Source organism: Podarcis bocagei (assembly GCF_964188305.1).
Source record: "Podarcis bocagei genome assembly, chromosome: 4".
Taxonomy (NCBI): domain Eukaryota; kingdom Metazoa; phylum Chordata; class Lepidosauria; order Squamata; family Lacertidae; genus Podarcis; species Podarcis bocagei.
This window is the reverse complement of record NC_138128.1, coordinates 29766849-29782847: the sequence shown is the minus strand read 5'-3', so window position 1 is coordinate 29782847 and position 15999 is coordinate 29766849. Positions and strand designations below refer to the sequence as shown.

At 40.6% G+C, this 15999-nt stretch overlaps 1 protein-coding gene across 5 annotated transcripts in view; it reads right to left on the bottom strand.

Annotated features, from left to right (window-relative positions):
- The window catches only part of TRIP12 (thyroid hormone receptor interactor 12), a 71368-nt gene that overhangs the window by 42682 nt on the left and 12687 nt on the right, over nucleotides 1-15999 (bottom strand). For all 5 annotated transcript variants that reach the window (XR_014007040.1, XM_081189876.1, XM_081189877.1 and 2 more), the window contains exons 2-4: nucleotides 4881-5027; nucleotides 2607-2732; nucleotides 1210-2018 (exon numbers count right to left, since the gene is read on the bottom strand). Coding sequence is in view for 4 of the 5 variants with exons in the window: in XM_081189876.1 (XP_081046002.1) it covers nucleotides 1210-2018; nucleotides 2607-2732; nucleotides 4881-4978 (1033 nt within the window). In the remaining variant the exon portion in view is untranslated. The remainder of the gene's footprint in view (nucleotides 1-1209; nucleotides 2019-2606; nucleotides 2733-4880; nucleotides 5028-15999) is intronic.

Below are 15999 nucleotides of genomic sequence, written 5' to 3'. Positions count from 1 at the left end.
GCTTGGACTACTGCAATGCGCTCAACGTGAGGCTACCTTTGAAGGTAACTCGGAAACTACAACTAATCCAGAATGTGGCAGCTAGATGGGTGACTGGGAGTGGCCGCCAAAACCATTGACACTGGTCCTAAAGGATCTTTACTGGCTCCCAGTGCATTTCTGAGCACAATTCAAAGTGTTGCTGCTAACCTTTAAAGCTCTAAATGGCCTAGGCCCAGTATACCTGAAGGAGCATCTCCACTCCCATTGCTCAGCACAGACACTGAGGTCCTCCTCTGAGGGTCTTCTGCTGTTTCCCTCACTGTGAGAAGCAAAATTACAGGGAACCAGGCAGAGGGCCTTCTCAGTAGTGGTGCCCTCCCTGTGGAACATCCTTCAGATGTCAAGGAGATAAAGAACTACATAACTTTTAGAAGACGTCTGAAGGCAGCCCTGTATTGGGAAGTTTTTAATGTTTGATGTTTATTATGTTTTGATATATGCTGGGTGGAGTAAATAATAATAATAATAATAATAGGGATGATGATGTCACTAATGTATGAAACAGACATCAAAAAAGCAACACATCAGAACAACCTCCCTCTCTCCAAAATATCAAACCAATTCAACAGCAGTCTGGGTCGCACACCAGTTTCCACAGGCTGAAAAAAGAGATTTGGTGCTGCAAAACACCTCTGGGCTACTTAATCGGAGGTTATGGACTGTGCTCCTGGGTAGTATTACTAAACACACATAGTTCTAAGGCATAGCAGAGAAAGACTATAAAACCTTGGGAAATTATATATAAACATGGTGATGTCAGGGGATGAAAATATTTCAGGGTCCATATTAAAAAGCGTACCCAATGTTAAGTTATTGTACAATAAGACAAGCAACTTGGAATAGAGACTAAGGACCGGTTCATATTTTGGATTAAATCTTTGCATCCAGAAAACTAGCATGCTGAATGGATCAGGTCAAACCCTGTCTTCAACATGGAGTTGTCCCCCTATGGGGAAGTATTCAAATATGCACCTCTGCATCTATAGCTGAAGTATTACAGTAGCTTCTCCTTGGGTATAACAGTTGTACAGACTTCCTTCCCCTCCCTACGATTCTCACCTGCAAATTACTTCTTATACTATTTAATGCAAATCCTGCACAATAAGCATGTTACATAAGGTGGTCAAATTTCAAGCCCTCACATAAGTAAAAGCATTTTCAACTTACTTGCTAGTTTAGCCTGCAATCCTGACGGCCCGGGTTTTGATGCCTCTGGCTTAGAAGAGCCTGGCAGAGTCAGTTTTGTTTTAGGCAGGCTAACCTTGGGGCTGAAACGAGCAGCCCAATCAAACTTTGAAGAGCCACTTATTTTATTCTGTTCTTTATCACGGCTACTTCTCCGTGGGCTGGGGCTGGATGCAGATCTGGAACGCCTGGCCTTACTCTGGTCTTTCCCCTGTTTCACTCTGGCACCCTGAGGAACAGCAGAAGAGGCAGAAGCAACAACAGAAGAGGAGGAGGAGGTGGAGGCTGAAGAGGAAGAATCTGTGATGGTGCTACACCCAGCTTTGGCTGAGCTCGCTGATTTTGAAGCCAGCTTGGTGGGTTTTGCTGGTCTCTCTTCACTGCCAGTCGATTCAGCTGGTGGACGACTCTTTACAATGGATGAGGTCTCTGTCCTTTTCCGTTTCTGGCTTCGGGAGCCACTGGCAGCTCCACCCTTTCTGGTATGAGCCTTGCTTGTTGATGGCAATTGTGAAGACTTTGACTCCTGCTCTTGATGCAAGTGTCTTTTCTTAGACTTAGTCTGTGGCTTGTTTGTTTCCAAATCTGAGGAAGAATCAGCGTGCTGAAGTGCTTTGGTTTTTTTGGCAGGGCTAGGAGAATTTGTCTGGTTGTAATCTGGGCTAGCACTGCGTTTCACTCCTCGAGGACTGTCCTTTTTAGGCACCTGACCCGGTTTTTGCCGCTCCAAAGTATTGTCTGTGTCCAGAGCCTCTTGTTGTGGAATTATAATAGCAGATGAGGTACAGCCTCTGTTGAGGGGGAGAAAAAAGCAGTATAATCATCATCATTATCATCATCATCTACAGTCATCCAGCTATTTAATTTGTGGTATTCCAAGGAAAGGAAATTATAATAGTAAAAAAAGTAACTATCTAAAATGCAAAAATCTACATTAAACTTTTAATTCTGATTTTAGTAAGCAACTTTGATTGAAGTAGTAGTGCTGAAAGCTTTACAGAAACTTGTATTGTCAACATGTGTGTCTCTAACATACTAAACAATTAATAATGAAAAGCGACCACTTCAGTATTGCATTTTCTTTTCTTTTTCCATTTCAGAATTTTCACCAAAAAGGTAATGGATATTCAAAAATGCAGTATAGCTGGGGAAAGTTTCCAGGCTGCAGTTCAAGAAATAACAGATATTACAGAAACTGGGGTCATCAAATGAAGTGGTGGTGGTTCAGGGTAGACAAAAGGAAGCACTTCTTTACATAGCACATATAACTATATAGCAGCCATAAATAAAATTGTTATTGCTTACAACAGATACGACAATGAAGATTACAATATATATTGCTGAAGCTATATTTGTAAATTCAGAAAAATAAAAGTTACCTTTTAGAAACTTGTCCCTTGGACTGTTCAGAAGTAGTATTGGACTGCACTTTGGGTGCCTTTGATACTGATTTTCTACTTTCAGAAGGGCTATGTGCCTTATGTTTTGCCTGCCCTAAATGTGACCTGTCAGCAAATAATTAAGAACAGAAAGCTATCAGGAAAACTGGCATACAAACACAAATGTATACATGGAGTATATTTGCAGTATAGTTTTCTACTAAGCCTATGCAAAGATGTTCTAGGGAGAAAAGTTAGGTATATCAAGACATCAACTCTCTCAAATGAAATTATATCTCAAATTAGTATTCTTTGATATTTCCTGGCCTTTTCAGTCTTTCAATCATTGACATTAAGCAGAGATTTGGAATCATGAACCTATTTGGAAGTTTGTAGTTTCCTATATTCATTTGCATTTCCTCTTACTAACAATATGCATACAGGCAACTAAGAAATGTTCCAAACTTCTCACCTTCCCTCTACACAAATGATAAACATCTGCACAATGATTCTGTAGTTGATAAATCCTGCAGCTCCATAAAATTATTTGTAACTTGAGCAATTATTCACCAAATATACATTTAGCATTTTTGTTTACCAAAATAAATCAGATGTCAATGGAATAAACAACTATCTGACGTTTAGAAGACATCGGAAGGCAGCCCTGTTTAGGGAGGTTTTTTAATGACTGATGTTTTAATGTATATTTAATTTCCTGTGAATAAAGAAATGCTAGTGGTTGGCAACAGTTTACCATTACCCTTTGAAATGGGGGGGGGGAGAAGAATCACTGTCCCTGTGTAATACAGAAATTTGAAATAAGTGAAGAGAAGGTGAAGCACAAGCTGCCACATGCACTACTGATGTAATGCTGAGGGAGATGTGCCCAGGCACGGTTAAGTAATATGATCAGCCACCAGAGTCCATCTCCTTCTTAATTATGCAGACCAATTGCTTGATATATCTTGGCCACTTGAGAGTTCAGTTACTCAATATTTCTAAAATTAATAGCATTTGAATTAAATATCTGAAAATTAAGCTGCATCTGTTTAAACATAAATCTAGTCAGTCATACCACATCCTGTCAAGTCAGATTCACCAACTTTTGTGTGGAGAATACAGGGCATACAATAATTATTAAAAAGATGCTGCTGTATCTCTGGATTTAGAGTAATTTATTTAAAATTTATTATGCATCCCTGAATGTCAAAATATGTTTCTAAATTGTTTACAAAGCATCAAAAACCAGTTAAACAAACTATTAAAAGATAAATATCCAGGTCAAGATATTTGTGTAAATAAGTGCTTCAAAAGCCAGTGGAAAACTAATGTAGATGCCCCTGCCCCGAGTATTTTGGTTGGAAGTACATTCCATAAAACCAGTGCTACCACTGAGAAAGCCCATATCCATGTTACTGCAAAGCAACAATAATTAGGCCATGGAAGTCTAACCAGGTTCCATTTGTTTATCTTAATGATGTTACTGGGCAGTGGAGGGGGATTTGGTCTTTCAAGACATTAAGGACTCCAATTTACGTAGTTTAAAAAACTGTCAACTTCAGAACCCATGGTCTGAAATCGGCTTGTTTTGAGGCTGGCCATATTTATTGTCCAACCATGACTCCTAGTTTCAGACATGAGAGGAAGCCATGACCAGCTTAAACTGAAATTAAAACTTCCAAAGTCCTGCTCCTATACACATAGAAGGAAAGGAGAGGTCACTACAGTGCTGCTAATGCAGCGGTTTGACTTTACCCCTGGAGGCGCACTCCATTGTCCTTGAAGACAGATGGATGGCAACACCAAATAACTATGTGCATACGTTATGTCTGCTGTGTCAAGGTAATGCCATGCTGAGAGGCTGGTGCATAAATCAACACTCAGATGTAAAATTCTTTTTACATTCTTGCTTCAAGATAAAGCCAAATGTACAACAGGCCATTTTAGTCTCTTTTCCAAAGAAATCTGTACTAAAAACCTGAACCAAAAGATTGCATGTGAGCTTCAGTCCATAGAACAAGACTTTAAACCTAAATCTGCTTAAGCCCTGTGAACTAGGCATTCTAGTTCAATGCTTAGAAGGAGGTTGTGCATTTTATGTTTATATTCACAATTCTAGCTGTTAAGGCCAAAAGGAGACATTTCAGAGATACTAATAAATGCAAGGGAAGTATAGTTATCTGGCCTAAATAAAGAAAAAGATTTATTGAGTTATCCCCCCTCAAGTGTTAATCATCCTCTGATGATCAGACATTTGTAGATAACGAGTCATACCTTCCTCCTACTGCGTCGTCTTGCGGTTGGGCCCCGACAGTGTTCCTTTGTGAACGTCGCAGTGAGCCCCCTGGACTGTTACTAGGCCGGTTGGACATTGGCACCTCTCTCCTGAAGGGACATACCCTTTCTAGACACTACCATTCACTGAAAGACAAAAGAAGAGCCCCAGTGAGAATATCTGGCCTCTGTTGCAATGTTTACATCTTATGATAAAGGTTAATTAATCCTCACAATATTTTAGAGAAAACAGAATTATATACCAATGAACATTTCAAACAATGACCAAATATCACTTATTAAAGTTTCTAAAGCATTGCTTGCTAGGATACATTAGCAGATAGAGAAAGAGAACACATTCAGTGATTAAAAATAAATAAATCAACATATTTTAACCAAATCAGAAAGGGCTTATGTACACAATATCCCCTTGGCCATCACTAGGTTGCAGAAGCATAGTAATCGCTTTCTCAGGGGGGGAAAACCCCAGCTTCAACCACCATTGATGCCAACTAGAGTCAACCACCATTGATGCCAACTAGAGTCATCAGCCCTGAGTGTTCACTGGAAGGACAGATCGTGAAGCTGAGGCTCCAATACTTTGGCCACCTCATGAGAAAAGAAGACTCCCTGGAAAAGACCCTGATGTTGGGAAAGATTGAGGGCACAAGGAGAAGGGGACGACAGAGGACTGGTTGGACTGTGTTCTCGAAGCTACAAACATGAGTCTGACCAAACTGCGGGAGGCAGTGGAAGACAGGAGTGCCTGGCGTGCTCTGGTCCATGGGGTCACGAAGAGTCGGACACGACTAAACGACTAAACAACAACAGAGCCATTACTAGACAGTTGGAACTAGCTTCAAATCCTGGCTAAAACCCTAGTTAGTGCCAAGAATAGTTAAAGACGGTTCCAATATAAGCCTTAATCAGTAATAGGCTGATTACCGTATTTTTCTCTCTATAACACTCACATTTTTTCTCCTAAAAGGTAAGGGGAAATGTCTGTGCGTGTTATTGAGCGAATGTGTGGTCCCTGGAATCGACTGGCCCGAGTACAGGGGCAAAAATCAGATCGCGGAGGAGGGAAGGCTAAAGAGAGGAGGGTTGCGGCTTTCCTGCATTCTGCCTCAGGGTCTTACCGCCCACTGTTTTCGGTTGCTGTGTTTGCTCAAACGCAACAAAGAACAGGGAAATCCCCTGCCCTCTTGGCAAGCAGAGGGGAAAAGAAAGGGTCGCGTCCTTCCTTCCAATTCCTTCCTAGTCACACTGCATGCAGGCTCCAGCCCACCCGGCTCAGGTTCCGTAGGCTAGGAGTGAAGCCGACAGCCACCACCTCCTCCTCTCCGTGCTCCACTGCTGCTGCTGCATTCAGCATCGCAGGAAGCCGGAAAATGCAAGTGGGAGAGAGGGGGGGGCTGGCTTGGGTGGGTGGGGGGAAACTTTTGCCTTCCTTTCCTCCCTCCCGTTAAACCCCTCTCCTGCATTCTTAGCCAGCTGCTTCTCCGCACACCCCTCTCGTGCTCCTTGTCCCTTCTGTGTTTTTCCTTCCCTCCCCACTTAAAACGTGGTTACAAAGCACGGATCTACATGGATCCTCAGGATCTTTGCATTGGGTCACCCCAAATTCACCATCAGATCACATTACATGTCCATGGCTACAGCCTGCACCCAAAAAATCACGCACCCACTGTTGCCTGGGGCTGCAATGGTGCAAAAATGTGGTTACAAAGCACAGATCCACATGGATCCTCAGGATTTTTGCATTGGGCTACCCCAAACTCACCGTCAAATCACATGTCTGTGGCCACAGCATGAAGCACAAAAATGATACATCCACTGTTTCATTCAGAATTTTTTTTCTTGTTTTCCTCCTCTAAAAACTATGTGCGTGTTATGGTCAGGTGCGTGTTATTGAGCGAAAAAAACGGTAATTCATGCAGAAAAATGAGAGTTGTTGAGTAATCCCTCATAGTTAAGGGAATGGGAGAACTGTGAGAGCATCACATATATTAGTTCTTACATGTGCTGCTCTCCAATGCACAAACATCACTACTTTAATTTTGTGACAGTCCCTTCAACAAGATTCCTCAACAAATGTTTGTCTAAACGAGCACAAATTGCTCAGACTGTAATACTAGTTTATTGGTTTATTAAATTTCTATACCACCTTCATCCCAAAATCACAGGGCAGTTTACATTATAAAAACTGAGAAATACATAACATAGAAGCAAACAAAAACAATATGACTAGCCCCCCCCCCCGAGTTTAAAAGGCCACAGATAAATATGCCAGGGAGAAGCTCAAAGATGGCTAATCTGCAAGGAAGGAAGACCTTACCAAAGGCATGATTTCAGCATACACTGTCAATAAATAGCATTTAAAATTGTCCAATGTTTAAAGATAAATAATGACTTTGGGAATGTTACAGCAACTACATTGTGGCACTGCATTTTAAGGGTTTATGAAGAGCAAAAGTGCATACGATGGCTGTGAGGCTTGAAAACATATTACTTTGCTAATGACCTCAGAAGTAAAGCTCTACACTGCGATGCCAATGTCCTTGGTGATAAAAATCTAACGTTTGCACCATTTCCAAGTCCCAGAAGTGTGTTGACCATGACATTTTTTACTTAAACCATTCGCAGTATTTCGCCCTCCACCCGTTCTTTAGACTTCGCATGGAAACAATTATCTAGAAAACAGGTAGGAAAATACCTTTTGCTTATGCTGCAGTCATTTACACACTCAGAAGTAGCCCCAACTGAATTAAATGGAAATCACTTCCAGGTAAGCAATCTTGTTGAGAATATACCTTCCATCAGCCCCAGCTGACATGGCCAATTGCCAGGAATGGCCTTTTTTTGTAATCCAACAACATTTGGAGGGCCACAGATTTCCCACCCCGAAGTACAAGATCATAGTGCTTTACAATAAACACAGAAGCACAGAGACAGAGCAGAGGATCCTGCCAGCATCGTTTCAATAGTACAGGAGGGCAAATGAATAAGATGAATGCTATTCTACATATACAGGCTTTGTTTCAGTTGCTAATGAGAGGTGAGTGTTAAATGTGAGGTGGTTTTTGAAAGACAAGGTACTGTATTGCCAAAAGTTCTGGGAGAAAAGACAGAATTATCAATTCAGTGTTGCAAGCCCAAGTCTGTGAATTCACTCTCAACTGAGATTACAGGCAAAATCCTCGCTGAACAGGTGCATGACAAGGTCTTCCTTATTCCAGTACACATTTTATGGTAGTGCATGGGCTTATGCTTAGTTTTATATAAAACCATGCTTTATTTACTGATTTCAAAAATATTTGTACTTATAAAAGCACAAACTTTCACACACGACACAGTAAGGTGAACTATGGCTTACTGGGAACATGCAAATGTGTGGGCTCTCAGAAAAAGGCTTAAGCCAGCATGGTGTAGTGGTTAAGAGTGGTGGACTTGTAATCTGGTGAACCAGGTTCGCTTCCCCGCTCCTCCACATGCAGCTGCTGGGTGACCTTCGGCTAGTCACACTTCTCTGAAGTATCTCAGCCTCACTCACCTCACCTCACATACTGTTTGTTGTGGGGGAGGAAGGGAAAGGAGATTGTTAGCTGCTTTGAGACTCCTTAAGGGGAGTAAAAGGCGGGATATCAAATCCAAACTCTTCTTCTTAAGAGCACTTTGATCCTTACTCATCCTTTTTGCTCTGGCAGCAAGCTGAGCTAAGGCAATGCTTGACTTAGCGTATCATTCCAACTCAGGCTCATGATTAAGGTATCGCCTCACTAACCACAAGCTGTAGCAAAAAACAAGCCTTGGCATCCAAATGTGGTTAGTGAAAAGAGACCTTAATTGCAAGTGTGATTTTAGACAACATGTTAAGCCAAACTTAACTGATGAGCCATAGCTTGGCCTATCATGCTATGCAAGCAATACCAATATATTGGTTTGTAATATGGAATAAGATTCTTACTTAAGCCTTTATTGCGGTTTCTTGTAATTTCACCTTTCAGTTCACAACTACAAGGTTAGCTTTGATTTACTCATATATTCCTCTAAACTCACCTTTTAGTATTTTTCTAATGTTTAGTAATTGCCAGTTTTGCTGATGAATCAGATTGTGCCATTTCTTTACAGTCAGTTATATACAGACTCTGTGCAAAGACAAAACTATTTCAGCTCTGAAGTTTAAAGAATAGGGAGGAAGCTGTAATCGCACGTGTGTGTGTGTGTGTGTGTGTGTGTGTGTGTGTGTGTGTAAGAGACCTCGTGGCTAGGTGTTACAACTAATCAACATTTAGCATCATTATTACAAATATAGTAGCATTCTGGGCCGAAACAGCTGTTATACCAGTATTAGTTCTCAGTAACAGATTTACGTATTGTGAGATAGAACAGCAAATTATAGGGTGTAACAAGTTTGAACAGAAGTTAGTGCCTTATCTTAAGAATGTTCTGTCCAAAACACTCCAACAGTTATCTGAATGATTTGTGCTTATTTATCCTCTCTTGCAGGAGCAAGATGCCATCTGAACAAGATTCTTCTTCCTTTCTTCCAGTTTCTTTCAAGTTTCCTCAGTTCTACCCTATTGTGACTACACCATAGCCATGTCCGTTTGGTCACATTTTATTAAGTGTAACAGTAACGCAGTTCAAGTATTTAACGTGCACACAAAAGGTTCTGTTTCATTTGTTCATAAGCTTGCCAAAATGTTATAAAACATGTATGGCTTTGGGGTGGCTTGACACAGAAGCTTCATTGTACTAAATAGGTTCTGCTTAAGCCTTCTTTTGTAGAGCTTTTAATATTTTTGGATAGGACAGGACTAGAGGTTCCATCAGTCACCTGGCATGAATGCTTCAAGGCATTAAAATGTATACAAATCCATTCGCAATTGCCCCAAATTTTTAGTATAATGGCAAGAGAACCAACCAAAAATGAATTTTTAAAATTAATAATTTAAATGTGGTATACCTAAATCCAGATTTGTCTGTCCAGTTGAACAGACACATGGAATCTATGCAACTGACCTTACTCTTCCACATTACAAGTACCCAACTGGCAAGCAATACCACCCACACAGAATGACGGAGTTGGGTGGGACCTTAGAAGTCATCTAGTCCAAACCCCTACACAATATTTTCAGTTACATGAACTCCATGTTTCTGTTCCAGTGACCAAATGCATTAGGGGTTTTGCTCCACTTCTCCCGTCACTGACATACATCCTGCTCCAAGTTAGCGATGAAGCTTGAACCAAACACAATATAGCACATCACAATACACCATACACATATTGCCTAAATAAAGTTTCCTGACATTTTTGGAGTTTCCGTGAACATGGAAAGCCCTTAACAAAACATGTTAAACTCACAGTGGAGGTTTTTTTGTTAATTTATACTTGCTTTATAATCTTAATTTTCTAAAAAGGTCTGAACCATTCTTAAAAAGAGAACCATGTTTAGGCCACAAGCCATTTGTAAGCACCTATTATTGTCTTAGCTAGGTAAACTGACTTCAGTTTTAAAAGTTACTGCCAGTCCTGCAAAATCGCTATCTGAAACTCAAGCTAGATTTCTGCTCTTATGTGGATTAAACTACATTGCTTACCTGTTTAATTTATTGTGTTTGCATGGTTTGTGCATATGCAACTCATTAGTTATACAATGCTAGTTTGAATGTTTTTTGTCAGTGCCAAGGGCAGAGTCATCTTTTAGTCCCCTGCAGTAGAAGAAGAAGAAGAGGAGTTTGGATTTGATATCCCGCCTTTCACTCCCCTTCAGGAGTCTCAAAGCGGCTAACATTCTCCTTTCCCTTCCTCCCCCACAACAAACACTCTGTGAGGTGAGTGGGGCTGAGAGACTTCAAAGAAGTGTGATTGGCCCAAGGTCACCTGGCAGCTGCATGTGGAGGAGCAGAGACGCGAACCCGGTTCCCCAGATTACGAGACTACCGCTCTTAACCACTACACCACACTGGCTCTCGTACAGAAAGTACAGAAGCTTTTTGCAAACACTACTATTTATTTAATGTCTCTATGGAATAACAGGCAGAAACTTGATTTTTAGAAGAATCTGAAATGCTAGTTACTAGATTCCATGCAACTGTTACTAGATTCCATGCATGCTGCTACAAAAAAATGCAGATGAGTACATATCTTTACATAAGGAAAGGAGGAATTTCAATAATTTCGGGTACTGTACTTTTATCCTCTACTGCAAGGGTGAAATTGTGACTATCTTTCTAGCCAGTAATTTTCTTTTTTCATAGCTCTGGCTACCAACACTTTCTTAATGATTTATGTCCCATCAAAACTAACAATTAGTCCATAACCTGGGAATTCACAGACTTCATTTCTCACCATCAATTTCTAGTACAATTTCTGCAGGAGGTGGATTTAAGTCACTTCTGCAAAGCAGAAAACATTATCATGCCCTTCTTTCGTTCATGCATAAGTATGATATTGCAATTAAAGGACAACAGTACATGCAATACTTATGAACATATGCACATGTCTGATATCTCAACTAAGGTTTTTTGAGGCAGAAGGCAGAAATGACAAGGTCTATTTTTGGACAAGAACTGCTTGTCAAGATTAAGGCGGATTCCCACATGACCAACCTGTCAAGATCACATGATGTTACACCCTTTAATAGATATTTTCTAGGTAAGTATACCTAAGGACAGGCTACACAACTCAGTTTGACTAGAAACATTTTCTGGTCTTTGGGAGGAAGGAAAGGCACCTATTTATTCAAAGTTACTACAAGATTGAAATACTAGTATCTCCCCCCCCTTCATTATCTTCCATCTATTCAGGATCCTTTATAAACACAGAACAGTAATCCTTATTCTATTGCTTCTAAACAATCCATGTACCACATCAACCTTAGAGGGCAATTAAAAAAGTTTAAGGGTTTGAGAATAATTTCATTTTTAAATGGCTTTAAAAAATAATGCATGTTAAAAAATAGAGTTAGAAAAAAAGTGGGCTATTAGACTTTGTGGGCTTATTTGCAAGGCTACATTGCCACCCTGTAATTCCACACTCTGTGTCACCATTTGCCTACTTAATTCTTAATTTATCTCATTTAAAGTGTTCAAACTGTTTCCTATATTCTATTTCAGCAATTTTTTAATAATATTTACGACTACAAAACTCTGCTCACAGAGGACACTAAACCAAACTATGGCTAACCATGAATGAGCAAGCATATTGGGGGCACATTTAGAAAACAGCAGCCACTTTGCTCCCCCACACAGTGCAGATGCTATTGTGCTGCTGGGAGCTAAGCCATGTTTGGCTTAGAGTTACAAAGCAAAGCAAACATGATTGCTTGTTCATAGTTTGGGCTTAGCATTACATATGAACCAGGACAACAGGTCAGATAGGCGGACTGAAAGAATTATGACTTGCCTAAGGCACTCACTGAATGTACGGAAAAAGTCAGTTTGCAGCAGAAGAGATTTGCATCAGGGATGCTACAGTTGATCCATCCTATGTTTTGTTACTATGCTAAGCAAGATGTAGTTTTTGTTTTAATTCTGATCTCAGTTACAGAAATTACAACAGAGGCCAGAGTTACCAAAACATGAGGCAAGAGAAGAAAAGGGAGGGGGGAAACTGGACAGTGTAGTAACCAATGATCAACTGCTGGGATCCGAAGTACAGTACAAATTAAAATTCCCTTAGAAATGTCTATATACTTTGGAGGTAATGTAAGTTAGAACTATGGGAAGTTAAATGTAGGCCTCTCTATTTTAGTATAAAGGCCACCTCAGATTGCCCCTTCCTAGGAGCAATATTAGTACCAATTATCTAAAAGGTACTACCTACCATGCTGAAGGGATGCGCATGGCACTGCGGGTTAAACCACAGAGCCTAGGACTTGCAGATCAGAAGGTTGGTAATCCCCGCGACAGGGTAGACTCCCATTGCTCGGTCCCTGCTCCTGCCAACCTAGCAGTTCGAAAGCACGTCAAAGTGCAAGTAGATAAATAGGTACCGCTCCGGCGGGAAAGTAAACAGCATTTCTGTGCGCTGCTCTGGTTCACCAGAAGCAACTTAGTCATGCTGGCCACATGACACGGAAGCTGTAAGCCGGCTCCCTCGGCCAATAAAGCGAGATGAGCGCCGCAACCCCAGAGTCGGCCATGACTGGACCTAATGGTCAGGGGTCCCTTTAACTTTAGCATGCTGAAGGTAAATCAGCTACCCATATTAAAACAGCAATTCAATTACATACTCTAGGTGTCAGTTCCATTGAGCTCAGTTTGACTCCCTTCTGAGTCAATTGTGCATGAAAGCACAAGACAGAACCAGCACCCAAATTATTATTTCAGTTAAGAAATATGAATCAAGGGACGATTGTACAAAGAGTTGGGGGGGAAAGAAAAAAGTAAAAATTGCTAAAATCCATTTTTATCTTATAGTTTCATTTTCACATCAGGTAGCTCTAGAGGAACAAAGATTTTGGGCCAGATTCAACTGAACAGTTGCTCTGGCAGGGCCAGCTCAACAAGTCCCGCTAACACAATGGGGCTTTCCACCAATCTCCTCTGCACCTCCTCCCGCCAAAACAGTTCTGTTCTGTGTTTTAGTTAGATGAAAATTACTGCAGCTTTCTCTCAGTTAATTGAACAGAGTAGAATCTCTAGGGATTTAATCTCTAGAAAATTAAGGAAGAAAATGCTTCTTCTATTAGTAAAATAACGTATGTGCTCAAAACAACAAAATATTTCTTTCTAGATATAATTGTGTTATTCTGTTACTATATCCAATATGTCACTTCTTCTGAGACATATGTAACTACCCCACTTTTTATTTTTGACTACATATATTACACTATGCAAAATGTTAACATTTATGCATTTTTGAGACAGCCAAGATTTAATCAGCTGGCCAGTTGTTTTTAAATGGCAAACAAACCAAAAAATGCCCCAGTTAATGAGTCAGATCAAACTTTTGCCCTTAACTGCCGACAGCAGCGTTCATGACATGATGCCAGTGCTGGGGATTGTCATGGATTCTATTCAGATGCCAATAGCTCAGTCGGTAAGGCATGAGACACTTAATCTCAGGGGCGTGGGTTCAAGCCGCATGTTGGGCAAAAGATTCCTACATTGCAGGGGGTTGGACCAGATAATCTCTGTGGTCCCTTTCCAACTGTACAGTTCTATGATGCAATCTATGTGCACTTTATACCAGGGCTAACCCTTTCTCCCTATTCTATAAGCCACCACTCAGCTCACCACTGAAGGATAAGAAAAAGAGCTGCCTTTGTTCACTACAGATCACATAAACAATGAGATTATTCAGGATTTGGAGATAAAGCATGGTCATGCTCACTGAAAGCAATATTCAAATATATATAAATACTTGCTTCTACATCTCAATTCAGTCTGGACACACCATCAATTGTGGCTTCAATATATAATCAACTGATAATTCACATTAACATTTTTATTGTACAATATTTACTCTCATATGCTTTTTGGAATTAGGATGTTCATGGTAGTATATATATAGGATTTTTTTGTGACCAGCATTTATCTGCTTCTGAGTTTTCTTTTCCTGTTTTAGAGGGTTGTGGGGTTTTTTGGGGGGCGGGTAGCCTAGTTGGCATCTTCTGGTCTCCTCAAAGCCCAAGGTTGGGATAGAAAGACAAACTGCTAAAGTGATCAAACAAGCTTCTTTGTTAAGTTAATAGTTCTAGCTATGTGTTAAGTATTTCACTGCATGACTTAAGAATTCAGCTGACTGGTTGCCACAGAAACTACTAACTGATGCTTTCAGAAGCAGAATAAGGGGGGCTTCTCTCCTGTCTGTCTGGAGGGAATGCAATGGGGCAAGTATAAGAAGAAAACTGGGCTGGAAACAGACTCAGGCTTGACTTGCTCTGTGTGCTGAATCCAAAGTTCCGGCTTGCAGGGCAAGGGGACAATGAGAGATCCAATAGGGTAGCAATATTATTTGTGTGCAAATAAAAACATCACACAAAAACCACACAGAATGTCCTTCATCTAAGCCTGAGTTTTATGTTGGCACTCTTGAAATCTCTCACTACTTAGAGAGACTAACATGTGCACAACATACCTATCTCATTATTTATACCCCAGTCCATAACTACATTTGGTTAAACTTTCCCTTATTAAATGGAAACATCAGACATTAATCAATAGCTGCTTCACTAGACAGAGACTGAACAGTCCATGATAATCTAGTAAGTGTAGTGTCCATACATGTGTTCATATACATTCATCCCCTTCCTGTTACTAAATTGGAGTAGCATGGGTACTACTGTAAAGCAAAAAGACATAATCCAAAGGAAAATTTTCATTTATAAAACTGAAGTTTTATGAAACAAAACATGCTCAGAAAAAAGTTTCAAAAGAATGAACCAACAGTGGTAATTTTTCCACTTGTTATGTAGTGAACTGCCCTTCACTTCCCAATCACTGCTCCTGGCAGAGTTGGGTTATGAGAAGAGACACAGTGGGAAGATGTTTAGTCTGCCACAGCCCTAGAGGGAAGAAACATGGTCAAGTGACTAAAGCAGCAACCTGCCCCTTCTGACTCCTAGAGCTGAAGTAAGAAAGCTTCTTTTGCCCCTTATCAACTGTATTTGAGATCACAACCCATTTACTTTAACCAGTGCTGTTGTTTTTCTAGAAAAAAGGTTTAGGGGTACTCTCATATTCCTACTCATATTGAAATACTGCCCCTCAATGAGGCCAAACTTAGATTCACAAAATGTTTGGGGGTATGTGTACCCCCGCATCCCCCCAGAAAACACACACTGACTTTGCCACATTGAACTTACTGACATCAGCAGCCAGTGCTGTCTCCATAGTCTCTGTAAGTACTGTTTTTTAAGAAGAGTGTTGCTAATTAATTTTCTTAAACACATGACTAACAAACTGTGTGCCATTATAACAGGAAGGATGTGTTGAAGGACAGCCTGTATATTGCAGAAACGTCATAGGAAGGGAAGTTGCAAAGCTTCTGTTCCCAACAGTGCCTTCCTACCTTCCATGGATGGCAGCCAACCCCAATGACAGGTATGTGGGCAGGCCACTTAACCCATTTGAGCACATCCATTTGTCCTACAGAATTCTGTAGCAG